This window comes from Leptodactylus fuscus, chromosome 6, assembly GCF_031893055.1.
Source record: "Leptodactylus fuscus isolate aLepFus1 chromosome 6, aLepFus1.hap2, whole genome shotgun sequence".
Lineage (NCBI taxonomy): Eukaryota > Metazoa > Chordata > Amphibia > Anura > Leptodactylidae > Leptodactylus > Leptodactylus fuscus.
Genome location: NC_134270.1, coordinates 151,927,680 through 151,955,668, shown reverse-complemented (window position 1 = coordinate 151,955,668; position 27,989 = coordinate 151,927,680). Strand labels below are relative to the sequence as shown.

General features: G+C 43.6%; 2 protein-coding genes across 5 annotated transcripts in view; one reads left to right on the top strand and one right to left on the bottom strand.

The window, feature by feature from the left end:
- Nucleotides 1-18,707, bottom strand: part of PHF20 (PHD finger protein 20) — a 53,279-nt gene extending 34,572 nt beyond the window's left edge. For 2 of the 4 annotated variants that reach the window (XM_075277603.1, XM_075277605.1), the window contains exons 1-9: nucleotides 18,485-18,706; nucleotides 6,731-6,847; nucleotides 6,063-6,234; nucleotides 5,265-5,349; nucleotides 4,601-4,680; nucleotides 2,685-3,060; nucleotides 2,415-2,516; nucleotides 1,127-1,339; nucleotides 801-995 (exon numbers count right to left, since the gene is read on the bottom strand). In XM_075277603.1, the coding sequence (XP_075133704.1) occupies nucleotides 801-995; nucleotides 1,127-1,339; nucleotides 2,415-2,516; nucleotides 2,685-3,060; nucleotides 4,601-4,680; nucleotides 5,265-5,349; nucleotides 6,063-6,234; nucleotides 6,731-6,813 (1,306 nt within the window). In that variant the 5' untranslated portion in view covers nucleotides 6,814-6,847; nucleotides 18,485-18,706. Of the gene's footprint in view, nucleotides 1-800; nucleotides 996-1,126; nucleotides 1,340-2,414; nucleotides 2,517-2,684; nucleotides 3,061-4,600; nucleotides 4,681-5,264; nucleotides 5,350-6,062; nucleotides 6,235-6,730; nucleotides 6,848-18,484 lie in introns of all 4 variants that reach the window. The other 2 variants (XM_075277604.1, XM_075277606.1) reach the window with 2 other exon arrangements.
- CPNE1 (copine 1) overlaps nucleotides 1-27,989 on the top strand; it is a 340,171-nt gene that overhangs the window by 52,223 nt on the left and 259,959 nt on the right. The gene's annotated exons all lie outside the window — the stretch shown is intronic.

Here is a 27,989-nt window from a genome sequence, read left to right as displayed (position 1 = left end):
GAAGCATTAGCAGCTGGCTGCAGGAGTAATTCGTCCTTGGCAAGTAAAACTTAGGTAAGGAAATAAAACAAGGCAGACAGTGCCCACTAAAGAGGCTAACCAATATATTGTTTGAGCGGCCAGAGGACAAAACAAAAGTTTAGTAAAGCAACTGGAGGTATAGACTCTAGCTGGTGCATAGACACTAAAGTGGGTCAATTTAGCATTTCTACGGCAAATGTTTATAGGTCATCACTTTCTCATGAGTAGGGATCCAAACGTGAGCTCCCCCTGACCAGTCATTGGTACAAGAAGGATTCCCCGAAATGACCAGGTGTGCAGGGAATGGCCACTGTGAAAGAGAAATGCACCCATAGGGTCACTCTCAGGTACCAGAGTTTGGACCCCCACCCCAAACATTGAATAGCAACATAGTTTCGCCCTGCAAATTCACAACCTAAAAAGCTCATGTCATGCTAGACACATATGGCAGCACATTAGTGAGAGAATGAGGACGTCTTCCTACCCCATCATGCAGAACAGTGTTTAGGGGGTAACAGAACATGCTGTCTACATGTGCCAAGCCACTAAAACAAGCTACCAAACTGCGAGCACAAGGCCTGTACACAAAAAGGTACGCAACGTGTGCTCTGTGTATGCCTGGCAAAGAGCAAGACCAGCCACATAACATATACATTAGTAGCTAAAGATAACAGAAGCAAACAAAGACTTGTTTAATGTTAGGCTTGCTTTTCTGGTATACATAGACACAGTAAGTCCATATAATAAAGTACAAGTATGAGAATACATTATGTGCTCACCTGATAGTGTAGTGATCATCTGAATTTCATTTGGTCCCGGATGTTCATTCTCTTGGCCATCTGTACTGGTGTCTGGGAGAGTAGTTGACCCATCGACTGCGGCAGGCTTGACAACATCCTCTAAAGGCAACAATGCTTTCACTTCAGCGGTTTCAGGTTGCACACAATCCACAGGTATACAGTCCTCGGTTTTCACTATGAATGAAAAGTGTGAAAAGGAAAGAGGTGGGGGATGGATTAATCTCCGGTCATACAACGTATCCAAATGTACAGTTTTCTATATCAAAAATGCACCAAAAAGAACAAGCTTTGGTAGTAGCACACACCTTCTTGTTCCAGGGCTGGACCATTCGGATGCACCAATTCCTCTTCTGGTTCAGTTTCAACTTTAACGTCCACGACCGTAAGGTCTTCCTGGCTTTTGCTGGGCGACGGCTGCACAGGTCTCTCATCCATTTCAAGCTCATTGTCAACACAGGGTTGCTCTCCATCTGACACACTTTCCGTTTTTGTACATGAAGTGGCAGCAACATTCTTTCCTAAAAGCATAATCCATTTAGCTAAGCAAGTATGAAGAGGATAGGTCATGTCTAACAGCTTCAGTATTGGTTTTATTTTCCCTGGATCAGGACTGAACAGTTTGTTTTTCATGTGGTTTTTGAGCCCTATAACTTTTTTCCCTGTGTGTTATACAAATACTTTTTGCATCTTTTTTCGGTGATAAATAGGGCTTTTTATTTTTTCATATTTTACTTTATTTTAAAATCTGGGAAGATCTAACCAAAAAGGGAGAGGAAATTACCAAAATTTTCTCAGTGACTTTAGCGACACTTCTAGATTACCTGTAACCATAGAGTATCAATCAAATGGGCGCTGAGACCCTACACACAGAAGAGAGTATAAGCGAAAAGCACCTCGATGCGTTTCGCCACATAGGGCTTCCTCAGGAGGGGTGTTTCTCGTATACCCTCTTCTGTGTGGATTGATACTCTATGGCTACAGGTAATCTATTTACCATTTATGTTTGGATACTATGTTTATATGGGGGTTACATCTTCAGATATATATAGATATATATATATATATATATATATATATATATATATATAGATATATATATATATATATATATTTATGTATTGGGCTGTGTGTGACTATATACAGCATATAGACTTCAATAGATTTCAGCTATTTAACTGCTAAGATGCCATTAGTGCATATATAATAGGATTGTATTCATTGTTGCTCTCAGGGATAACTATTACCTGATTTTTCTTAGGAGCCCCAATAATGTTATTTCAACTATATGTATGACAACCCCCCCCCACTCCCCCTCCCTGGCTATTGTAGGCCATCTATGATTATTGACTGTGGTTTCCCACAACAGATATATCTTGTGTCTCCGTCATCTATAATGGTTTTGGCTCATCGTTGGTCTGTTGCCATTTTATATGGCGAAATTCTATTTATGAGTTTTGTAATTCTTTCTACTAATAAATACAAATTTTTTTTACCTATTGAATTATTTATATATAGGATAGGACAACATTACAGTCAACTTCTTTACAATGTGAAATAGCTGCCTTCAGATACCGGCACATTAGGGTCACTAACTTTTTTCCAGGCGTGGCCGTTTGGTTCGAGTTTCTGAGGCTATGGAGATCTTCCTTCTCCTTAGTTCCAACGTCACGGGCTGAAGAGTTTGTGAACCTGGATCTGTCAATAATATGTTAACAGTTACAAATACAAAAAAGGTTTGTTTTTTTAAAGAAAAAAAAAAAAAAAAAAGATAGAAATTTCTAGCTATGGTTTGATTACACGAAAGTGAATACATAAATGTAGCCTGCATCTCCCACAAAAGTCCTGTCCCCTTCTGCCACCTACCAGATGATGTAAGAGAGGATGACCGATCACGTTTCCTTCGTCGTTCTCCATTTTCATGTGGTACTTTCAAGCTGTCATTTTGCCCACCCCTCTCATCTGGGCGGGTCTCTGCAGAGGAATCCCTTTCATTCTCAGATATATTTTCTTTATCCTCCTTCTCATTTTTTACAGCAGGAACTTTGCTCTTTTCGCCAGGTACAGGCTTCTTGTCTTTATCCGACTGCACGGCTTTCTTGTCTGTGGTCTGCGGTTTCTCTTTCTCTATGGTCGTGTTTTCTGAGCTTTTCCTCTGTTCTCTAAATTTCCCTCTGTATTTATCAGCAGGTGACGGGCTGTCTGTCGGCCGCTCTCTGGGCTTTGATCGAGCAGCACTAGCCTAAAAAGGAGAAGTCCAGTCAGTAAGGATATGTGCCCGGGAGTATTTATAAAGACAACACGGCCAATTGCACATTTTAAAGTAAAAACATTTACAGCAATGCAGTGTATATAGCTATATAGCATCGCCCTCTTGACATTATGCAGAGTATAGTGAAAAGTTCAGGTAAACATTACAAAAAAAAATAAAAATCAGCCTATTAATATTACACACGTCATGACTAGAATGACATCTTGAAGTTATTTGACTCGCTGACTACACCATTTAACCCTTTCAGGACCATGCCAATTTTAATTTTTAGGTTTTCAGATTTTACTCCCCACCTTTCAACGGCTAAATAATAATTTTTTTGCTGACATAGCCATACAGGGGATGGGCTTGATTTTTGTAGGATAGACTGCATTTCAATTTTTTCCCGCTACTGGCATACACTGTGCAAGTAAACCAATCTTTCACATGCCACGAAAATGTGTGATCATGGCTTATGGCAGATTATACATCTGTGATCATAGCAATCTGTGGCACCACACCAAACTATGGCACCTGCTCATCTGCTACTTTTATATATTTAAAAAAAAAAAAAAAAAAAAAACACCCTCTCAGAAATAAGCAGATTAGCAATGGGATAGGGTTAATACAAAGCAGTCAAGCAATTAAGTGTTATGGTTGTGAAAAGACGGAGAGGAGAACGTTCCTTTAGTTTCTTGCGTTTAGCCCTTCTGGATAAATGCCACGTTTGCATCTGCATTGGGCTGTTAGTTGTTCTGGTCCATTAGAGAACAAACACACTGCTAAAATAGACCCATGTGGTGCCCGACAGACTCCACTGGTTATAATGGTGTCCGTCCGATGTCCATTGTTTTTTTTGTTTTTTTTTTTTTTTATAATTCAGCGCACTGTCTGCTTTCCCAATCTGTGCTCTGGGTAAAGAGCTTTCGGTCCCGGTACCGTAGCTCTTTACAGTAAGAAGGGCGTTCCTGACAGTCTGTTAAGAACGTACTTCTCGACAGCAGCGCCTATCGCGCTGTACAGTGTGAGCGGGGAGGAACGCCCCCTCCCCTCCTGATAATACTCATCTATGGATGAACACTGTGAGCAGAGGGAGGGGTCGTTCCTCCCGCTCACACTGTACAGCACGATAGGCGCTGCTGTGGAGAAGGACATACCTGACTGACTGTCAGGAACGACCTTCTGACTGTGAAGAGCTACGGTACCTCTCCCTCTGCTCACACAGCTCGTCCATAGACGAGTATTATCAGGAGGGGAGGAGGCGTTCCTCTCCGCTCACACTGTCAGAAACGCCCTTCTGACTGTAGAGAACTACGGTACCGGGACCGAAAGCTCTTTACCCAGGGCACAGATTGGGAAAGCCAACAGTGCAATGAATTCAGTGCACTGTCTGCTTTCCAGCAGTATATTGAACTGCCTGTGCCAAAATTCATGAAAGGTCCTCTAAGTGAAAACCAGTCACACAGTAATGCTACTACTACTGCGTCTAATCCATTTCATACAAGAAATAAAGCAGAGTCCCCGGTCTTACCTGATCTTTGGAAAAGGCTTTCACATGAATATTTTTAACTGTTTGAATAACACCATCAAAAAACTTTACAGTGTAAGTGCCTAAAATATAGAGAATGAAACCAGATTAAAAACAAAAAAAAATACTGCAAGTTAGATAAACAATCACTGATCTCTAGAGGCAAGCTCCATAGCATTTTGGTGCATTAAACAGCCTTAACAAGTATAAGTCATCAATATCATACGCTGGGAAAACCACCTATAGGCTGGGGCCCCACGGATTGGAAATGTCACGATTTGTCCTCTGCGGAAACACCGTGGGAAAAAAATTCCGGTGTTTTACAGTAACTGCAAATTGGATGGGATTCTTTCGAGTCCCAAGCCCACTTTGCAGTAAAAGCCGTGCTGCAGACACATCACAATTTCCAAAACTGGCATGGTTTTGGAAATCGCAGCATGTTAATTATATCTATGTAAACACCGGCGGTTTCCACATAGATTTATTGTAACAGAAAGTCTGCGGAGGAAAACGCCACAAACTTTCTGTTTAAAGCGCTGCAGGAAAAACTGTGATGCGTTGCTGCCGCAGTTTTCCCGCAGCACTTTATAAGTAAGTTTCCTTTCTCATTTTAGACCAAATGTCTAGCAATAACAGTACTTTAATAGGGTTAAACAACAATTCTTACCATCTTTGTTGACCGAGGTTATTTTTGCTGGATAAAATCGGCAGTCAGACCAACAAGCCAACACTTGTTCATTCACACGAAAAACCTAAAGAAAAAAAACCCACAACATTAAAAAAAAAACATGGCTTTTATACAGAAGACCTGTCATCTCTCCTTAAGACAGACCATCAGTCTCTTAGGGTCTATTCACACGGAGTAAACTGGCTCATTTTTGCATAATACACATGTAAAGAATACATTCAATGACATTTTTACACGTGTAAAGAAACACGCTTTTTTTTTTTTTTTTTTTTTTTTTTAAACACGTGTAAAAAATGTCATTGAAGTCAATGGGAGTCTGATTTTTACACATGTATTCTTTACATGTGTATTATGCAAAAATGAGCCTGTTTACTCCGTGTGCACGGGCCCTTACTGGTGAGGTTTTAACACCAGAAATCAGCTGCTTGAAAAGAGCACTACTACAGATTTACAATGCCAGTGTTGTCACGTTCCTTTGTCATGCAGCCTGTTTGCAGCTCATTCCCATGGGTTGAGCTGCTATACCAAGTGCAGCGACCAAATCATTTACAGCACAGTGCTCTGTATTCTATGAAGAATCGTTCATTGAAACACTGTAGCCCCTAAGAACACCTGATCTATGGCAGTCCCTCGTCTCAGACCCTTTCCGATCACATATTGAGGACCTGTCCTAAGAATTGGTCAACAATATTCTGGAAAATTAATGCAAAACAACAGATTAAAAATAAACCCAAATGTATAAAAGAAAAATAAACAATGTATAGAAATGATACATACCACAGTGGGCTCATCTTCTACCAAGCCTTCCCTCCGTAGTTGGATCTTTTCTAAAGGACGAAGGTAAGGGCTGTCCCAGCAAAACCATTCATCATATCTGTGATTCCAGCGTTTAAAATGGATCAACACTTTACCTTCTTCATAGTCTATTTCTTCAATGTGTGCAGCGTACCTAGAAGAAAAACACAAAACCACTTCGATATTACAAGCACCTAGTAATTTAGCACATTACAAGTAAGGGCGGGTTCACACCTGCACCCGGTCTCTGCTTTCGGGTTTGAGCCTTCTGCCGAGACAAACTGGACAGGAGACGGAAACCTGTGACTTCAATGGGTTTGCAAAGTGACAGCCCGTGAGCGTCTTCTGCCTCTCCGCGGCAAAACAGTTTTGTTTTCTTTAACCGGACACAAAGTCCTGCATGTCCGACACTGTGTCCGGTTAAAAAAAAAACAAAAACAAAAAAAAAAAAAAACACTGTTTCGCCGCAGAGAGGCAGAAGACGCTCACGGGCGGTCACTTTGCAAACCCATTCAAGTGAATGGGTTTGAAAACTGACCGCCCAGTTTCCGTCTCCTGTCCAGTTTCTCTCAGCAGAAGACAGAAACCCGAAAGCAGAGACCAGGCACAGGTGTGAACCCGCCCTTTACGTCAAGTTTTGCGTAGCTTACCATTTCTTCAGTCGATCACGCGCTTCCAGCTGTGCTCCAACCTCAAAGGTGATCCCTCTACGGTTTGGCGGGTGCTTCGTCATCGTACACACGGTCCTTTACTAAAGCCATTCAAGCCTGAAAAGCAAAAACAGTAGGTTTTGTTTGGGCTGAAACACTTATCTTTTATACACAAATAGGGCAAATAGGTTTCTGAAAATATAAAAAAGTGTTACATAGGAAAGGGATATACCTCAAGTGAGTGGAAGAGGGATACTGAATAATGGGAACATCAGAATGCTAGCTTTAATGGTCAGAATCTCCAATACACTTTATATAAATCATCAATCAATAATATTATAAAACAATAAGACCTTGTAGCATAAACTTAGAGAAAAATGCCTCAGAGCGAGAAGTGGGAAAAAAAATAAAATAAAAATCAGATTCTTCTTTATTTGTTGACTATGGCAGACATAGCAGCTGAGGGTAACGGAAAAGACGACACTGGGGGCAGTCATCAAGCCACTCATTTTATTTTCTAAAACCGCCCTTTTAAAAAAAAAAATTTTGAAGATAGTTCATGCCTTTAACACTCTGTGCTGTACTATTATATTAGCGTTACGCCAATGTCGTAATAGTACAATGTTACGACCAATTTTCAAAAAAAATAAAGGAACAGGACATGGAAAAAGTAAAACCTCAACACCTCAGTATTGGAATCACTAGCTCCATTAGGAGAATTTTGCACAAAATGCACGACAATTGCACCTTTCAGTAAATCAGATGCACCGTATGCCAAATTGCATTCCAAAATAGAAGGGGGAAAAAAAATTGCAAAAACCATAAATGATGACTACCAATTCTGATGACAAAACAGTCAATGGAAATAAATAACAGACAACCAGGTCTATCAATACGCCAGGCACCTGCGGTCAACCCCCCCCCCCCCCATACACACACACTCACTCATCTGGCATTTGTCACCTAGTAAGCCAAAAAAATTTGTACTAAGTACACAGAATAGCTAAATATTGTGTTAAAATCCATGACAGGTTTAACAATGAATGAAAGCGGGATGACAATAGAGATGGACAGAGCAGAAGGGATTTTTAAGGGACACCGGCCCTTTAATGGCTCCATGATAGATCCATCCCTAGAGGTCTTTATTGTCCATGGAAACACAAGCCACTTCCTGAATGACTCAGATGTAATAAAATTGTAATATTCCTTGTACAAGAAAACTAAAATTGAAGCGTTAGAAGTCACAAAAAGGAAAGCGATTCACGACAAGGCAGGTTAATAAAATAAATTTTCAGTACAGCTTTTCTCCTGCCATACAATTTATGTATTAAATATAACAAAACGTTTCATTTTATTAAACATTCACTAGATAATCCTACCTTCTACCTGGAAGTCTATCGTGATACGATTCTCTTACATGCAGGATGTTGCCCTATGGAGCCACTAAGGGACAATTTACACAGGGTTATTTTTATGTGTGAAAGCCTAACCTGTGTGAACCACTGCCAAGCACAGATTTAAACAATCTCATTCATATATTGCAGCTAGAACCTGACCTGCAGGTCTTTACCCCACAGTATGGTTAATATTGCTGCAGGGCAAAGGCTAAGAGTTTTAGGTCTATAGGTAGCTACAAGAAAATGGCGCTCAGGTGTGCGCAGTAGCGCTCACAACAGAGCGTTACTGCGCATGCACGGGATTTGAAGCGCAGGAGCGAGACTACAGAGGATGGAGGTGGATACAGCAAGTGTGGAGGAGGGCACAAAGGATATTCAGGCTGAAAACACATTTTGTCAATAATAGAGCCCCTTTAAAGCACAATGACCAAAAATATATTCATGTGCAATAAGTGACCTGCAACACCTACACCTGTCCACAAAGAATATCAGTCTACTTCCCTTAGGATTTATGCACACAACACTTCTGGTTTTTACTATTCATAGCAGGAAGATTCCTGCTTTGCTGCTGTTCAGAGCAAGAAGTCATCTGCAGTCATGGACCCACAAAAAAAACAAACAAAAAAAAAAAAAAACGACTTTATGATCCCTTAGGCCTCATTCACACAGCTATACTTTTTTTTTTTTTTTTTTATCTGTAAATGTGGACCAAACTACAGTCACATTCATTCCTATGGGCCCATACACACAGTCATAGTTTTACAGCTGTGTCTGGGCTATAATGAAGAGCCACAAAGTATGGAGCATGCACCTAAACCTTTCTAGATTTCACTGTCTTGTACATTGAAATGAATGGACCGAGGTGCAAAGTTACAGATAACACATATACTAATCTGTGTGACATCCATGCTGTTTGTTTTACCGATCTGTACACTACACTGGTCGTATACATGTAGCTGTACGGGCAAGTCTGTGCTGCAAATACACCAAGTATGAAGACCTGCTCTGTATTTTGTGAATGGTTTCTATGGCCCAGACAATGATCTATAAAACCTGTGGACATGTATATGGGCCATAGAAACACATGGGTCTGTATATCACCCATATGGATCTGTAAACCATGGTCACATTCATGGAATCTATGAAAGACTTGTCCATGCTAGGAGTGAACTGAGCCATAGCCTGCAATGCATGCATTAGTCCCATTCTCCATTACTGGGCCTCTACAGACATGTTTTCTATTATCTATTAGATGCATCACAGAAAGTTCTATGACAGCTCTAATACTCCCTGTAGTGAGCATGCAGCAAGACAGCTGCGCCCCCTGCAGGCCTTAGCACAAAGCACAGTGCAATCCCTAACCTTTCACTGCAATTTTAGCATCACTTCACACCTTTCTAAATCCAAGACAGAAGCAGCAGGAGGCAGCGAGGAGAGGACTGCCATGTGACGTCTATAGACAGGCCGGGGCACCCGCTGCTATGCCGGCCGCTGCCAGGACTACCTCTCCCCCGCCAGTGTCCGGTCAGGCAATTCCTCCTCCGATCCTCAGCACTGCGACCCACGTGGGAAGGAGCCCGCCGCCTGCCAGCTCCCGCCACCCGCAGGGCGTGCTACCCGGGCCGCTGTGCACACCATACTGCGGGGGGAGAAGCTCCCCGCGCCGGCTACCAGGTCGGGATAAGCGGGCGCAGGGGAAGCGAGAGCTACAAAAGGTTAACAAGCTGACGCATCTTGCCAGCACCGCCCCCTGCTGGTGAGAGGCAGACACTGGGGAGGGGGGGCAGCGCAGGGTGTGCGCGGTGGTCGCAGCTACTGATGGGATGTCAGCAGACCCTGAACTATACCCAGAGGGCCAGTCACTGTAATGGATTTACCTGGCATCAGATGTGCAGGTCACAGACACTGTACAGGGGGAGCGGGGTGACAATACACTTCACAGAGTGGCCATATTAAAGACAACGGGAAACAAATGGTTAAACAGATACCTTTATTATTATACAGGCCATATTATTGTAGTATTATTGACTGCATAAGAGCATCAGTGGGTATAGAAAATATAGTTTGGAAGGGTGGGGGGTCCTGGCAACTACCCACCCATGAATATAGACCTCAGATACCTGCCCAATCTTACCGCAGGGCTGTGGCGTTAGGAGTCAGGGCTAGCTTTATAATCTAGAATAAATACTAATATTGTGGACTATCGGTAATGTGGCCCCCATATGCTGTAAAGGCCACGGGGGAAAAAGTGGCGTTTTTATAGTCAAAGGAAACAGAGTTACAAAAAAGTTTGGGCCAATAATTGACATTAAGGCACCTCTGTATCCCATATGTGCTGGAAAGGCAAAAACTATGGCAGCAGGCAAATTCCACAAACCATTCATAAAAATATAGTTTTATTGAAAAAGTCTACATACATATTCATAAAAACAGGAATATATACACAGTGAGTGTACAAGAAGCTATGGTAACATGTGTAAGTGAGGCTATATAGAAGAATCACTAGTGTCTCTGCACCAATATAATACAACGTAATGAGAACCCCACAAGGGTAAGTGTAAAGCTATATAAATACGTATAGGGTGCAATATAAATACGTATAAGGTGCAGTATACACCCCCTGACAGAGCCATTCTGCTGAAACACGCTTTGGGGCGTGTTCACACATTGTAAGGAAGATTCTATGGGACACGTGTGCACATTTGTTTCTTTGGCCAGTTACAGCAATGTCCAGCAGCCCCAAAACAGAGCAATGTCCTAGTACCTGCAATCACCCCGCACAGCAACACCCAGGGCTTGAAAGAAGCCAGTCAGAGATCCAAGCACTGGAGAACAATCAGGCAGAAATGATGACACACTGTGGCAACTGCTGGTACTGCATCCATATACATGGGACTGGGCTGCAGTACTAGGCACAGCCGCTGTATGTACAGTGCAGCCCTGTGTAAAGGATATGTTGCACATGGAGGGGGCCCATTCATCTTCATATGAACCCCTAACTTACAAATATCAATAGCCTAACCCATGCATAGGCTGAGGCTCCATGTAGAAAATAAACCTTTTTTCCCCACAGTGTTGTCAGGTATAATTCATAATGCGATAATGCAGCTTTACCCCTCCCCATGTTAAAGAGATCCCTCCTTTAAGGCCCTGGTCATTAAGAGGTTAAACTTTTCTTTCCGCAAATAAAGGTTATTCTTTGGATACAGAAATCCTATACAGTTTCCTGACCTATTTTCCTCCTCAGCTCCTCACAGATCTCAGCTTGAAGTCACTGACTGGTCCTGACAGGACACACCGATGCTCGGCCCAGCACATGGCAAAAGGGGCATGACTACCGGGGTAGCTGCGGTACTGCCTGCACAGGGCACGGTACATTAGGGATCCCAGCGGGCCCCTGATTTTTTTAAATTTATTTTAAAGGCCATTACCTTCCTGGGTTATATAGTGTACTAGCTGGTACCCGCGACTTCGTCTGCGGTGATTGTAGAAGTGGGTATATACAGGCGTGGGTAAGGTTTTCGTAGTGTGTATAAGGGATGGGATATGAAATGTAACTTTGTATCTTGTTTTTTCTGTAATTCTGAGAATACGGGAGATTTTTGTGATGAATGTAATTTGTATTTCAGCTGCTATACGGTGTTGGTATAAACTGTACATAGTGTCTTTGGGACAGAGGTATTTCAAGTGAATATACGACATTGTATGATTTATTTTCCGCCAGTACATGTCAGTTTTGGGCACTCTCGAGCAGCCACATAAAGTCTGGCCCTGTGCATGACAGTTTAGTAACTCCATGCGCCTCTTAGTAATAGCAATTAACCCCATCATGTCCCTCACATTAACCCTTTTGTAAGAGTTACTGATACGTGAGAGACTTGGATGTAATAATTAAGTATCTTCATTATTGAAGTCTTTTATTAGTACCTCCATATGTCTCAGATATTAGTAACCCTTATATGGGGCCCACAGGGGTTAATATGAGGGACATGATGGGGTTTATTCCGATTAATGTGAGGCACATGGAGTTACTAAGACTAAACTAATAACCCCAAATGCCTGACATTAATGAGAACAGTAATGTACCTGTGTGTTTTTCAGTTTCACTTTGCTAGCAGCTTCCTCTTCTTCTCGGGGAATGTCAGCAGGATACAGACCACTATAGCAGGCACAGACCTGAGCGATTAAGCTCCACCCCCTGGGTTTCCTGCACCCCTCTCAAAGGGGAGTGTCCTTATGCTTGAGCTCTAGCAGAGCACTTAAGGGACTTCATTTAACTCTTGCAGGTCCTGTGCTGCTGGCGTGCCAGTGAAATATGGCAGGAGTGCCACTCTTGGCACGTGTGCCAGGGGTTGCTGACCTCTGCTGTAGAGGGTAATATGAATTTTGGGGCTTGCTATGGTCCAAAGTGTGTGAGATTGCAGAAATAGTGATGCGAGTTTGGGTTTTGTGGGGGTCCTGGGAAAAACGTATGTGTGCTATTGTGACGAAAAGTAGCCTATTGCGCAATCGAGTGTAGTGACTAGGTTTGTGGAAAATTTCAGCCAAATCGGTGGAGTGGGTTTTGCGTGATTGAGGAACAAACATCCAAACACACAAACCCACAAACATCCAAACTCACAAACTTTCACCTTTATAATATTAATAGGATAGTGATCAAAGACCCAGGAGAGGTGAGGGAACATTTAAATTATATATATACACACACACGTTACTTACCTCCCCTGGGATCCAGCAGGCTTCGGACCTACATGGTGACATCCCAGACGTCACATGGGCTGGGCTTGCGGCATAATACGTCGCAAACCCGGCCCATGGACGTCTGGTCCATCCTTGAAGAAGGCCGACATCAGCAGCAGGGAGTGTGCCGGAGCCCAGGAGAGGTACGCAAGTGTTTATGTTTGTATCCTCCCCTGGGTCTCCAATCATATGCTGTATAATAATTAATAACACGTAAGAGGCCAAAACTGCATAGCAAGTGTGGAGAAACTCATAAGAATAGAAAAAAAACAAACTTCCACACTCTAATAGTATAAAACTATTCACGTTTATTAGTCTCTAAATGTGAAGTCCATTGGAGTGGGCGAAATGCGCGTCGGGCGTGGTCTTTGGTGGCGTGGTAGGTCTCTCGGTAACATTGTGATGTGGTAGAAATGGGTCATGCATTTGTCTTTGTCACTGCCCGATAGACCTTTCACTTGGTGATCATATTTAGTTCTTTGTAGCCATATAATATATACTATGGTCTTATGGGTATACATCATATAACTATAGCGCACAATACTATGTGCAGGAACACTGTTTGTGTGTGCACGCACGGAGAAGGGGGCGGCCAGTCGTGGGGGGAAAGCCATGTTAAGTGTTCGCCTTGGATCCCTCTCCTTTCCTAGTTATGCCACTGCATGGCAGTAACCACCGTGCAACTGTGTGTCCACCGCACGACCAGGACAGACTTCTGTCCACTGGAAGGAAAACAACATGAACAGAATGACAGAAAGCAGAGGTGCTGAAAGCGTGCAAACGCAATACAAAGTACACTGGGAAGCGGTGAGGCGTTTCATGATGCAGAAATAGAATCCTGTTCAGACGTAATACAACAGGTCAATTATAACACTGCGGCTTCTCTCCCATTAGTTGAACAAGGAAGAGAGCTGCAAGACCCTGTTCACACAGCACTTGTGATGCCACCAACATAACGTAAGCATCCGGTGGATCTCACCATGGTGTGCGCCCGCTCAAGACTCCCCACTGAATAAGCCCATTCATCTAGATCTAGTCAGCAGCGGAAAGCCAATGCGGAGCAGAGGGACAGAAAAGAACATGGAATCTCAGGCGGATCTGTCTCAAAGTCCTCTTCATTTTCCAACGTCTGCACAGGGCTGAAGAAGTGCTCCGGCCTGAATATTTCAGATGGTATACAAGTATTTAGAGAGCAGAGTAGGCCTTTATAAGATGAGAACACCCTTTTAACCTCGCTGTTTTCTAATTGACCTCATCGGGGAAATCCATAACATTCATATAAAGAGAACAGAACAAAAGCTTGTAAAGATCGATTTCCCGGAGACGCAGTGCGAGGAACATGGGCTGCGTAAACGCTCATGGCGGCCAGTCAGATTGAGCTGTAATGTCATTGGTTTCTAAGGGCAACTGTTCTACTTTTCTTCTACAATTGCCTTCAGAAGTTCCCATTGTCTTGGCTGCTGAGCCGCTGTCTTGACTTCACGTAACACTTCTTTACCACAGAACAGGTCTTCGCTTAGACGGCCAATTCACATTGACAAGCCATATTGAAAATGACGCAGTGGCAGCTAAAAGTTACATTACCCTATCCGGAATAGCTTGAGAAATCGCTCTGCTACCCCCTCCTCGGTGGCATTGTAAGGCCAGGGCTGCACGTGGTGTAAATGCAGCGATTTAGTCCTTGCAAAAATGGATGCGATCCACATCTACGGACTTTCTGTAAAAAGTGCTGTTGGAAAAACCGCAATGCATTTCCGCCAACAGCACGTTTTCACTACATGGGGGCCTTAGCCTAAGGAGGTCTTTATCTAAACCTCTGGGACCGTCGCCTACTGAAATAACAGGGAACCTTTTGTGCCAGTAGAATGGAAAGATGGTACATATGGGCGCAGTCTCCATTAAAATCTATAGGGAGTTACAGATATACTTGTCTAGCAACAAAGACTAGTAGTAACGAAACAACACACGATCCAACCAAAGGCACACAGAGCTATAGTGATAGTGCAGGAGCAGTGGATAGTTTCCATCTTGTATTTGGCTGTAAATACGCATGTGTTACTTATGGGGTGTCGATTCTGCTGCAAATGTCACCCTTGCACTGCAAAAGTTGAAAACTTGCACCATTTCTACATAACACTATAAGGCGTCAGTTCAGGTCAAAATACAGGTCAGTTCACCTCAAAATACTGCAAATTTGTGATGCACATAAAGACAGCCAAGCAACAACTGCAAGGTTTTTCTCCAACATGTGTCACCTCGACAAACAAAAGGCCAATAACTGCAATGCAACTAAGGCCATGTGAGTGCTGTCCTAAAAACACCAAAAATCACAATTTATTGTCAGACTTGAAAATGCTTCATCTTATACTTTCTAGCCGGCTACTAGGACAGACCCCTCTAAGAACTATTAGATGAAACAAACTGGCCACTTTTTGGATGTTTCTCATGGGAAAACTCCTCTTCAGGCCTACATGATATACGAGGCTTTTGTATGTTTTATAGTGCTTTTTTTTTTTTTATAAATTATAAGAAAAATCTGCAAAAATCAGAGTGTTAACCAGCTGCTGTGCATGCTTCAGCAGCCCTTTTCATTCAATGAATAGGAGCCACAGAAGCAGGGCCACAAAAATCAGACAGTAATAGGACCTGTTCTGCGGACTGTATAATTCACGGTCACATGTACGGGCCCCATAGAAATTAATGGGTCAGTGTGCTATCCAGGAAAAATCCAGATAGCACCCTGACCGGTCATACGATCGTGTGCAAGGAGACTTGGGAAAAAAAAAAAAGAAACCAAAATCATGAAAAAACCTCAACGGAACAAATGAAAAAGCATTTAGTAAAGAGTACTTGTTCTCCACATCCTTCTCAGGCTAAGAGGAGCCGTCTTATCAAGCCCATTCCTTTTGTTAGACCCCCCCCTCTATGCCGATCACAGCTGTGTGGACTGAACTACTCTACATTAACCCTACAGAGGTGGCGAGCGGCTCTGAGCTCTGATACCAGCGGACTACTGGCAGTCTGACTTGCTGGCCATCCAGCATAGCTTTATTGTGAGAATCTGTCCAGATTCAGAACAGAACCTTTAAGGATGATCTAGGTGTCACGCATTGTGAACACACAGTGGATGTTCTTCTGCATCAGACATACACTGTGGATTGTAAAGAGAACAGTCACCAGGAAGATGAAGTCCAACCTGCGGGCAGCATGTTATAGAGTAGGAAGAGCTGAGCGGATTGATATATAGTTTTATGGGAAAAACTCAGTAACACTTGACATTTATCCACTGAAATCTAGAATCATTCTATGCGGAAAAGTCAGGAGGGGGCCGACAATCTCCCCTCTCTAACTGTACATAGAGATGGTCGATAGAACTGCCTTCTTGACTTTACAGCAATGAAAAAGATATATAAGTTATACTGAATCTTTCCCCACAAACCTACTCATCAATTTACTCTATACCTTTAAAATTAACAAAAATTCTCTAGAAAACAGGAACAGCATTGCATATAAAAGCAGCAGCAATCTCTGCAACAGTGGCAGCACTGGCCACTAAAAGACATTGACCACAACTATTGTGTAAAGCAGGGGTCAGCAACCTTCGGCACTCCAGCTGCTGTAGCACTACAAGTCCCAGCACGCTCCACTCACTTCCATGCACTGTGGCTTTACTATATTCTGACAGCCATATAGCACAAGAGGGGGGAGGTGTGAAGCAAGCCAGGGGTCCGATGCTGGTTCCAATCACATGACCCAGGGTTGGAACCAGCCCAGAACCCTGAGGACTGGAGCAGAAAAAAACAAAACAAAAAAAAAAAAAACGACACACCCTGGAGAAAGCAAGTAAAATAAAGCTTCCTGAAGTCCTGTGATATGAGGCGACATTTGTCCCCTGGGTCACTCTGCCCCCACCTTCCCTGATTTCATAGGTATAGTATCTAAATAGTAAAGCCAGTCCCCATAGTACCAAGTATCTACAAGATCGGGGGAAGAGCGACCTGAGGATCACATGATTCAGGGATAACCCCCAGGTACATCATCGGCATCCCCAGGATCAGGCAAGTACATTAATACTCCCTGGACAACCCCTTTCAATAGTTAGGAGGTGTTCACACTAGCGTCTGCTGTCCGCCCAGGGGTGGTGAAACCATTTTTTATTTTTTTTTTAATTTTTTTTTTTGGGGGGGGGGGCGCGGCGGACACAAAGTCGGACATGCAGGAGAGGAAAGGCTGCATATGGACACCGGCAGTTTGCTTTAAAAACCCGTTGAAACAAATGCGTTTTAAAACGGACCACCGGCAAGCCATCCCCTGTCCAGTTTCTCCAGGGATTAGGATAGAAACCCCTGGTCGGACAGCAGACGCTTGTGTGAACACGGCACTAGTTGGTTTTACAACTATAATAATCTATAGTCTTGGAAACTCCCTTTAAAAGGGGATTTCCAAGAAACATAACTGGATTTAAATTTGTAGATTAAAAGTTTAATAAAAATTTTGCAGAATTTTACAAATCAAAATTTTGTGTTAATCATTTGCCAGTGGATACGACTGTGAACGAAGGAACCGTCTATGGTCTGCCAGCCTGAGAAACAAGCAGGGGCCACCATAAGGAAACAAGTGTCAGCACAGAAAGTTCCTGCAGTCATGGTCATATTCACCAACACCACTAAGATGGGGACAGGAAATCTCTAATTTTTTTATATTTTCTAAAAGGTCTACAGATTCATGGCCGTATCTCATCTGAGAAGCCGCCCTCGAAAGTTGGTGGCAGATTGTCTGTAAGAGGAAGCAGAGATTGCCTAGAAGAATGACGGCTGGGCAGTGTTCACACATGTGATCTCAGCCTATGACAGCTCACACAATACCCTTATTATCAGAGATGTAGCAGGGACTCGTGAGCCTTGTCTGGAGCCTTCCTCATACTCCTATCAGCTCATCTCCAGCAGCCAGGGGGTTAATAAGCCTGCCCAGGGCCTGGCATCCAGTACAGGAGCCCAGCACCGCTCCTGAGGGCAGCCATAGCCCTGACACCTCCCTGCCTGCAGCCTGGAGGCCACAGACCTCACAGTACCGGCGGCTCATGATGCGACAATCGGGCTGCGTCACAACTCCACACATCCTGTAGGAAGCGACAACGCGACTACAATCAGCCCCGACGACGCCACCCGGGGGCCGCGGGCTCGGTGCCGTCCTATGCGGGCAACATTAACCCGTTAGCGACCATGACACCGAGCAATAAAAACGTGTCTAGGGCAGCATGGACTATAGTTTTAAAGGGACCTAGTAGAAGAAATCAGTAGTCCCGCCCCCTGCGCTGATTGGGCGGTAAAGCTGTCGCTCAGCCAGCGGCGCGCTCTGATTGGCCGGCTCACGTCTCCATCACCGCCAGGCAGAAAGAGGGAGACCGGTGGTTATATGTCTCACCCCCTCCCTTCACCCCATTAAACTCTACATACCCCTGTTCACACACAGGACAATTCGGACACTACAACCACTGCGTTTGTCCCAGGCACTCCCAGTCAGTCAGCACAACAGCGCCATCCGCTGCCCATCCCACTTATGGACACTCGTGTCAACGTCATGTGGGGAGCAGGCAGTCTGGGGGTGTAGAGGTTACCTGTGTGCAGCTCAGGCCACTGACATCGTCCTCCTTCTGCTCACACTAGTTAGTCGCGGTCACCTCAGGACAGCTGGTTAGGAATAAATAATGGTTCTCCCTCCCGTCACCACATTCAGCGCCTCCTTCGCTATAACACTGCGCGGCATGGCCGGTGCGCGCTCCCGGGAGGTGTGCTGGAGGGGCCGGGGACGCGCACAAGCCAAGTACTAGGCGCCGGCTGACGGCTCTGAGTGATAGGACGCACAGTGGGCGGAGCTTGGCTTTCCCGCCCACCGACAGAGACATTCAGAAGGAGGGACGGTCATGTGACCTGCGCTTTGGCGCGTATTTTTTTCTTCCTCAGAGCGTGGCGTAGTTGTGAGGTAGAGGAGGAGGGGGTGCTGAGTCATGTTGTGAGGACAGGCGCGAGGAGTGGGACTGCCCAAATTATGGCCAGTCCTAGACACCATCTACTTGCTATATGATAGGTGTAGGGCAGGTACCCATTTTGAGAAGGCATATTAAATTTATTACCTCAGATTTATTAAGACTGATGTATTATATGCTAGTCCTAATATTCGGCCTGACTGGGACTGAGTGGTTTATAAAGAGGTCATTGCTGTCCCTTTTTATGCCAAACCACAATGGAAATCTAATTGTACTTCACGCCAGATAAACGTCATGAATTAAGCCGAGTTCACACGGGGTTTTTTGGTCAGGATTTTGATGCGGAATCCGCGTCAAAATCTGGCTTGAAAAACTGCCTCCCGTTGAAATCAATGGGAGCCGGTCATCTCCTTTTTCCGCGAATGGTTTATTCCCGCTCACGGAATAATAAAAATAATAATAAATTTTATTTATATAGCGCCAACATATTCCGCAGTGCTGTACAATTTGTAGGGTTCAAATACAGACAGAAAGATGCATTACAAAGACATAAACCACTTCATTGGGACTGAGGGCCCTGCTCCCAAGAGCTTACAATCTATGAGGTAGAGGGGGTGACACAAGAGGTAGCAGGGGCGGCATTGCTTAAACAGACACGGAAAAAAGAAGCGACATTTCCTTTCTTGAGGCGGATTCCACGGTGCGACACCTCCCTCTCGACTAGGCCCGTTTATTTGGGCCTAATCCGGAGCAGAATGCCGCAACTGGATATGCACTGCACCAGCATTCAGTCGCGGCTAGCCGTTTTTTGGACCAGATTCTGAGGCAGCCTCAGCGTCAAAATCCAATAAAAAAAAAAAAAGTGTGAAACTGCATAAATCTGTCAGAGCGAGGCGCAGATACCTCTGCCTGTCTCCATTCCTGCGCTGTCTACAATAGCACAATATGGCAGGTGAGCTGTGGATCGGGACTTGAGGCACAGAAAAGGGCCTTGTGCCAAACTTGCGCCTCACTATCATCCCTCTATGTCAGGTTACTGGTATGGAGAGAATGATGTATTTGCTCCAAAATACGTGAATGAGGGCTATTCACGTGACCGGTTTTTGTACAGTCCTATTTCACCAACTATCCAAAAAAAGACATGTCCAATTTTTAATCGTTTTCATGAATCCTTCAATACACACAAATTGCAACTTTTTTACTTTTGTGGCTCCTTTCACCACTTCCGCAAAAAGGGAACAGTCCATGTCCATATACAGATTAAGAGCAAATAATGAGAATTATACCCTGCGTACAAGACAAAAGAAGTGATGCTGTGCCAAGTAAGGGCAAATACTAACCATTATGCCCAGCAAACAGAACAAGAGAAAACGTACAATGCAGTGTATACGTATAGATGTAGCAGAGTTAACCTCTACTTCTGTACACAACTAGGGAGATTTATGAAGAGCTAACGTTTCCCCCCGTCCTGCGCACCCCCCCTCCCCCACATACGCCCCCGTTGCGTGCTCACCCGCCCCCCCCCCCCCTCCCCTCCTGCACCCTTCCGTTCCCCCACACACGTGAGCCTGGTGTACATGTGTGCCTCCGGTGGGCATACTGTGCTGCAGCTGTGTGCTGTGTGCAGCAGCTGTACCCAAGCACGGCGACATGTCTCAATGTGGCCATTTACCACTGCGTCCAAGACCCGTTGCAGGCGTCATGGGTACACGGATGTTGGCGAAGTTTGAGCCAGTTCCTGTGCCCCCGGCGTACTCACTGATCCACGCCGCACAGCCCCAAACGAAGGCAGCATGTTCGGCACTCACCTGCCCGCACATGAGACGCCATTTTCTTCAGCTCGCTCTGTGCCCGGCTTCAGCCTATATAGCTCCGCCCACACTATTGCGCGATCCAATCAGAGAACGGCTCAAGGACTTGAGATGACGTGACCTCGGGTTCTTTATCCTACACCGAACCTAAATTCGTTGCTCACAATCGCAAAGCCCGGTGATATAGGGAATTCTAAGGCGCCTATGATCGAAACCGGGTGCCATTTATCAGTGAAATTCGTTCGGCCACTTTGGCGTGGTTGAGGAACAAACATCCAAACACACAAACTTTCACATTTATAATAGTAGGATGACGTTTTCATTTATGGCACTGTACACACCTCCTCGTAAATCAGGTCCACTCGCCACCGGTCCATGCACCTGCACTAATATCTACACCAGTTCATAGTTGCCGTCTATTTCACGCACCGTATACACCAGTTTGGAGAGTCCACGCCCCATTTCAAGAAAAAGGTGAGGGCTGTGTAAAAGAGGAAAAAGTCACACATTTTTGTGAAAAAAAAACAGCCTTATGCTAAAATGTGCAGGTTTCTGCCTTGTACGCCAGAAAACTGATGTCCACAGTGAGTACAGGAGAATCTGCTCCATAGCTTCTCAGTAAGAGCCCCAGGACCTTATAGGGCACATATAGAGAAGTACTGACCTCTACTGGTGTGAATGAATAAAGTGTTTTGACTGTGGTAGAAAGCTATGGTCAAACTTGAAACTTCCTTTCTTGTCTTATCGACCTTACTGCTGATTCTTCCCCTCTCCATAGACTTGAGGCATGAGGGTCATGTGATCTGTAGTCCTTCCGCAGAGACTGCTATAGTAGTGATTTCATAGCAAGACTCTCTTTAGCAGAAGGAGGGAGTGCAAGGAGATAGAATATTAAGATGCAATTCTTTCTGATTAGATATATTGCAAAGCTTCTTTAAATGCCTGTTCTGTTCACTTATGCAAAGTTTGTTCGTTACGAACCAGAATCACACTATTATTATACTCTGGGGAATTCTCAGACACAAGAGTATATAAATATGTGGAGACCCAGGGCAGATGAGTAAAAATAACAAAAAGTTATAATCGCCTTGCTTCACCTCTCCTCCAGATCCTTGTGGCATTTGGCAGTATTTCAATGTCCTCTTCAGGAACACTGCTCTTTTCTCCGCCTAGTGGTTATACTAGGCTGTTGCAGCTCAGTTCCCATTTAACAGAATTGTAGCTGAGTACTTAGCATGACCACCACACAAAAAAGCAGAGCTGTGCTTACAGCTCAGGTGTATGTTTTTGTTTTAGTGGATAGGTTATATCCAAAACACAGTAAATCCCTTTAAAGGGGACCTTTCAGCTCTACCAATTCTACTTTTTATCATCTGTTAATAGTTTCTGTTCTACTGATCCAAGCACAGTTGGAATCTTCTCTCTAGCCCCCACCATTCCTGAGTAACAAGTGCAGTAAGTTTTGGTGCCTGTTGTGCTATGTAAACTCTGTAATGTCAGGTGGGCGGTGTCAGGCAGGGGTGTGTGTTTCAGACCTCCAATCAGAGGCAGCTAGTGTCAGCACTCAGAATTATACCCCTTGTTTGCTCCTGCCTGACACCGCCCTCCTGACAGTACAGAGACTATATAGCATATCAGACATCTAAACTAACAGCACTGCTCAGGATTAGGAACCGTGGAAAAATATCAAAGCAGTAAGAAGGGGAAGTAAGACAGCAACCACCTGAACCATTGGGATGGGTAAACAAGTGTGCAAGGATTCTGGGGCAGTCTGTAACACACTTGTTTTCCCGGCCCGATAGTTCAGGTTGCTGCTCTCTTACTTTCCCTCCTTTCACTGGCTCCAGTATTACACACAGGTCTGACACAGGCCCACAAGTCAGGGCATGAAATACAGATTTCCATTACAGAATGATTATACATTTCAGATTACCAAAGCACCAGGAGAAAAAGATTATCAAGTAACTGCAGACTTAGTGGAATGAGCCTTAGTGGGGAAGGGGAGGGGGCAGCTTTAAAGCCTATTTTGGCCTTCAGGATGAAGTGATTTTGTTTGCTTTTCATCAGTGCGTTTTCAGAGCCTTCTTTTTCCATTGCTGTTGCCGTATGAGCACTGTGCTGTGTGAGAAGAGCTTTATTATTCAGTGATACCATTTTGTTTGTTTCTATTATAATGCAACAAAAACAAAATTGCTCAGTCTAAGATATAATGTAAAAGTTTTTGTTGACCACCTGTTAGGCTGGATGTGTTTGAGGAAACATGTTGCATAGTTAAAGGGGTTGTGACATTAACGCAAATGGGAATAAGTAAACTGAATATATATTTTAGGGTGACCTTTCATGTCCTTCTGCACATGTTGTTTTATATACCGCTTAGAAAGCCGGCTTTCCTGTTATGTGCTCCGTGTCTGGAGATTTCATTGCCATTATAATGGCACCGATCTCTGCCCACTGACAGAAGGGCGTTCCTGACGGTTTAGCTGGGCTATGAGGAACGCCTCCCTAACTGTACTCATCCATAGACTACTACTGGGGCATTCTTCACAGCTTAGGGTCATCACTGGGCAGTAAGGAACGTCCCCTCTGACAGTACAGGGCTATGGACGAGTATTGTCGGGGGGGGGGGGGGGGGAAAGCTTCCTCACAGCCCAGCTAGACTGTCAGGAATGCCCTTTTGACAGTGGGAAGACATCGGTAACTACATCGATATCTCCAGCCCCGGGGCACATAGCGAGAAAGCCGACAGTGCGTTGAATTCATTGTACTGTCGGCTTTCTAGTGGTATATAAAACCCCATGTGCCCGAGGACATTAAAGGTCCTCTTTAAGGACTGATATTCAAATTGTATAGATCTGTGCATGTCATTCTAGTGAGGCTCTGTTAGTTTGTATGCTCAGTACCATACAGTATAATGATAACTATAGGATGCACATCAAGTTCTGGAAATCCCTTACGCAAGAGAACGCTTCTCCAAAACGTGTTGGATAATTTTTTGGTCTAGTTTAGTGATCTACTGGTACACGTCACCCATTATTTGCCATTCAGTAACCTGGGCTCATTTACTGAGCCTGCACTTAAAGATCCTGGGAGGAGAGGAAGTTCCTGGGTCTCCCCCGACACTGTGAGACTGTATAGCACTATTGTGTACTCGTGTGGTTGGTAGTAAGCCACCTGTACAGTTAGCACTTTATTGTTTAGTTAGCGCTCAGACACGCCAGGTTTTGTTTGACATTCTTTTGCCTGGAGTTGAGGCTGTATTTTATTTTGCTGATTTTTGTGCCTGAAATGAAGTTTTATTTATTTTCCTGGTTTTTTTTTGTTGTTTTTTTTTCTAAATAAACCTGTTTTGCTACAGTTTTGTGTCCATTGGTTGGGTCCAAACCGATGCTGCTACAGGGCAGAAGATGGAAACCGGCCAGATTGGCTAAACCAGAGACCGGGCGCATATGTGAACCCGCCCTTATATCGATTTATTTGTTTTATAGAAAGTAACATCACATCCTTGCAGCATTCACAACTGTCGAGAGTTGCATATAGCGCCAAAGGTCATTTCTACTTTTTTCAGAATACAGGATCGGTTCTGCTGTATCCTTGGTGAAAGAAGCAAGGATATCGATCGAATGGACTGGACAGAGGTATTGTTTCTCATTCTCAGAGAGAAAGCCTAGCATGGGCAAAACTACCTACTTTTGACCTATGTCCTTCTTTTTATTATTAAAAACAGATGTACATTAACCCCTTAGCGACCCTTGACGTAACTGTACGTCATGGGTCGCATGGGGATGTATGGAGCGAGCTCACACGCTGAGCTCGCTCCATACACGGCAGATGCCGGCTGTATCATACAACCAGGACCTGCCACTAACAGCAGCGGTCGGTGCCCGAGCCAATCGCTGCTGTTAACCCTTTACACACTGCGGTCAAACGTGACCGCAGTGTGTAAACGGCGCCGGCGGCATGGGCGCCGCCATGTTTTGCCGATCGCCGCCCTCCTGAACGTCACATGAGGGCGGTGATCGGTTGCTATGACAGCCGGAAGCCTATTGAAGGCTTCCAGGCTTGTCTGCACTAGATCTATTAGGCGATGCCAGAGGCCAGAGGCATCGTCTAATAGAAGTGCTGGGATTCTGCTATTCACTGCAATACTGTAGTATTGCAGTGAATAGTATGAGCGATCAGACCCCCTAGGTTTCAGGGTACCTAAGGGGTCTGATCATAAATGTAACAGAAGAAAAAAAAAGTTTTAAAAAGTATTAAAAAAAATAAAAAAAATATAAAAGTTCAAATCACCCCCCTTTCCCTAGATTAGCTATAAAAGTAATTAAAGAACATTAAACATAAACATATTAGGTATCCCCGCGCTCCAAAATGCCCGAACTATTAGAATATTAAAACATTTATCCCGTACTGCGAACGGCGTAGCGGCAAAAAAAATAAAAACAGCCAAAAAGCGTTTTTTTCAACACTTTGCCTCCTATAAAAAATTGAATAAAAAGTGATCAAAGCATCAGATCTTTCCCCAAATGGTATCAATAGAAACGTCATCTTGTCCCGCATAAAAAGACACCACAACCAGCTCCATACATGGAAATATGAAAAAGTTACAGGTGTTAGAACATGATGACACAATTTTTTTTTCTATTTTGCAAAGTTTATCATTTTTTTAAAAGTATCAAAACATTTCAAATACTATATAAATTTGGTATCACCGCGTTTGTACTGACACGTAGAACACAGGTAACATGTCATTTGTACCAAACAGTGAACGCTGTAAAAATTAAACCCATAAGAAAATGGCGCAAATGCATTTTTTCTCCAATTGCACCTCATTCTGAATTTTTTTCCAGCTTCCCAGTACATTGCACAGCATATTGAATGGTGCCATTACAAAGTACAATTTGACCAGCAAACAATAAGCTATCATGTGACTCTGTGAACTGAAAAATGAAAAAGTTATGGCTCTTGAAATGTGAGGAGGGAAAAACGAAAATGCGAAACCAAAAAATGGCCTGGTCCTTAAGGGGTTAAAGGGGTTGTTCAGGAATGACATATTTTTCCTGGATGCTGGAGAGGGATAAATAAACAAAATAAAACCCATACCTGTCCCCAGTGCTCCGATGTCCTAGGCTGTTGTCAGGTCCAGCGACACTCCAGGGCTCCATAATTTTACACATTTTAGGCCTTAAAATGTCTTTTATTCAGATATTATTTGTGATAATATTTTAATTTAAAAACATTCAAGCAAATAGATATGCAAATAAGTTTTAAAGCTTCACATAGTGTAGTCTAAGTGTCCATTTTGGCATTCCAAAAAGTTAGGAGGTATTTATCACAGTAAAAGGTATACGTCCTGATACAGATTCCAAGCTGTGAGGGGAAATGCAATGAGATCACTAGGCCTTTGTCTGTGCTGAATGGTATCGCTGCTTGTTTCACTGAGGATACAGGAGCCGTGCTGTATTCTACTGAGCATGCATGACTAACAGAGCCTCTCTAAAATAACACACTTATATATTTTAAACACCAGGGGGTGCTATTACATGCTCATAATTGCAATATATGTGCAAGGAAATTTAACAAAGTCATTCTAACATGCAAGTTCAGTGTACTTCTTGTCTTTGATGGCACGGCTCCTTTAAAGGGAACTTGTCGCCATGTCTGTGCTGATGCTGCTGGGGTTAAGGACCCCAAACCTGGTAAACATGTTCTTATATATCTCCCCATTTTATAAGTTTTAATTTGCTGGAGATGAGATTCTCTTGCGGCTCCTGATGCATGTGCATTATAGCAGTGAAGATGATCTATTATTATAGATGACTAGATGATTGTTATAGATGAACACTGGAGATGTTGTCTGTAGAGGGCAGTATTCTTCTATCCTAGAAGTTCTTATTCTGAACTGACAGCGTTATTGATAAAATTAATCTTAACTTTCAATATTCTTCTGGTACTAATTATTTTATTTGTATAGTTTATTGTAATAAACTGCCTTGTATTAGTTGAGCCAGCTATTAGTTGGCTTATTTTGTGGCAGAATTTTGGCGCAATTCAGGTGCACATTACATATTGTTACTGAAAACGGATGTGTGAGTGTGCTGTGCCACCTATCTACTGTGCCTGGTATAGATGGCTACTGACCAGTGACCAGACAGACTGGTATGAGACACCAATGGGTACAGACCGACGATCAGTGGAAGACAGCAGATAAACAAGGTGGTAGACAAGCCAATGGGTCAGGAAGGGCAGCTCGGGTTCAGTAGTCCAGGACAGGCCGAGGTCATACACGGACAGGCAGAAGCACAGAATCAGGATCAGAAACGTGATTAATAAAAAAGCAGAGGTCTATAATTGGTAATACAAAGTGTAGTACAGAACCATCACAGACTCAGAAGTAGCCATTCCAATGTTTGGGCACAGTTCAGAGGCTGAACAGATTAATATAGGCAGAAGCCATCAGGGATTGGCTCAGGAGAACTCATTAGACTCATTATGTCTTATGGGCTAGACCAGGTTCTGCATGAAATAGAATACACAGGAGCATGAAGTGTCACAAACCACAGGTGTCAGGTGGAGGAAAGCTGGTGGCTGCGTTTGTAAGGAGAGAGCATGACAACAAGTGCAGACCATTACAGATATTAAGCTGCACCCCTGACTACCGTGTCCCTTTGTTAGATTAGGTATCTAAAATATATGCTAGCAATGCTAAGAACCCCATAATTCTCCTAATTCCATAATATTACCTTAGCTATTTCTTTTTATCTGAAAATTCATGGGATCCTTGTCTTCAGTTGGGTTAAGTGATCTCATTCTGACCTACTGAGAGTTACCTGCTTTCCTGTATAATACAAAAGTCACAGTCTGACTCCCATATGATAGACTATATGACCACACAAGTTACTGGCGATGATCAGAGAGGCTCCCATCACACCGTTATAATAAAGAATATGTCTTTTATGTCCACCAGCAGGCAAAGATGGTACTGGCTGAAGCATCATGGGACTAAAAGCAGACCTCAGAGAAAGTGAAATCTAAGATGATGTGTGTTCATCGGAAACTGAAAGCTGGACTGCAGAGGTAGAGCAGGATGTGAAACACAAAACAAGTATGTGACAGATCAGAAGCGCCTCTTTATAGACAAAACTAAAAAGTATTAATACAAGTTAAATAGCCTGTCTGCTAAATTATTCATTTATTTTTTTATAAGCGCTGGGTCTTGTCATCAATCGTACACTGAAAAACTCCCTAGTAGAAATAAAATATAACTTTTATTTTAGACAATATAAAACGTAGACCCAAGTAAAAACAAGGGGTAAAGGGAAAGCAGA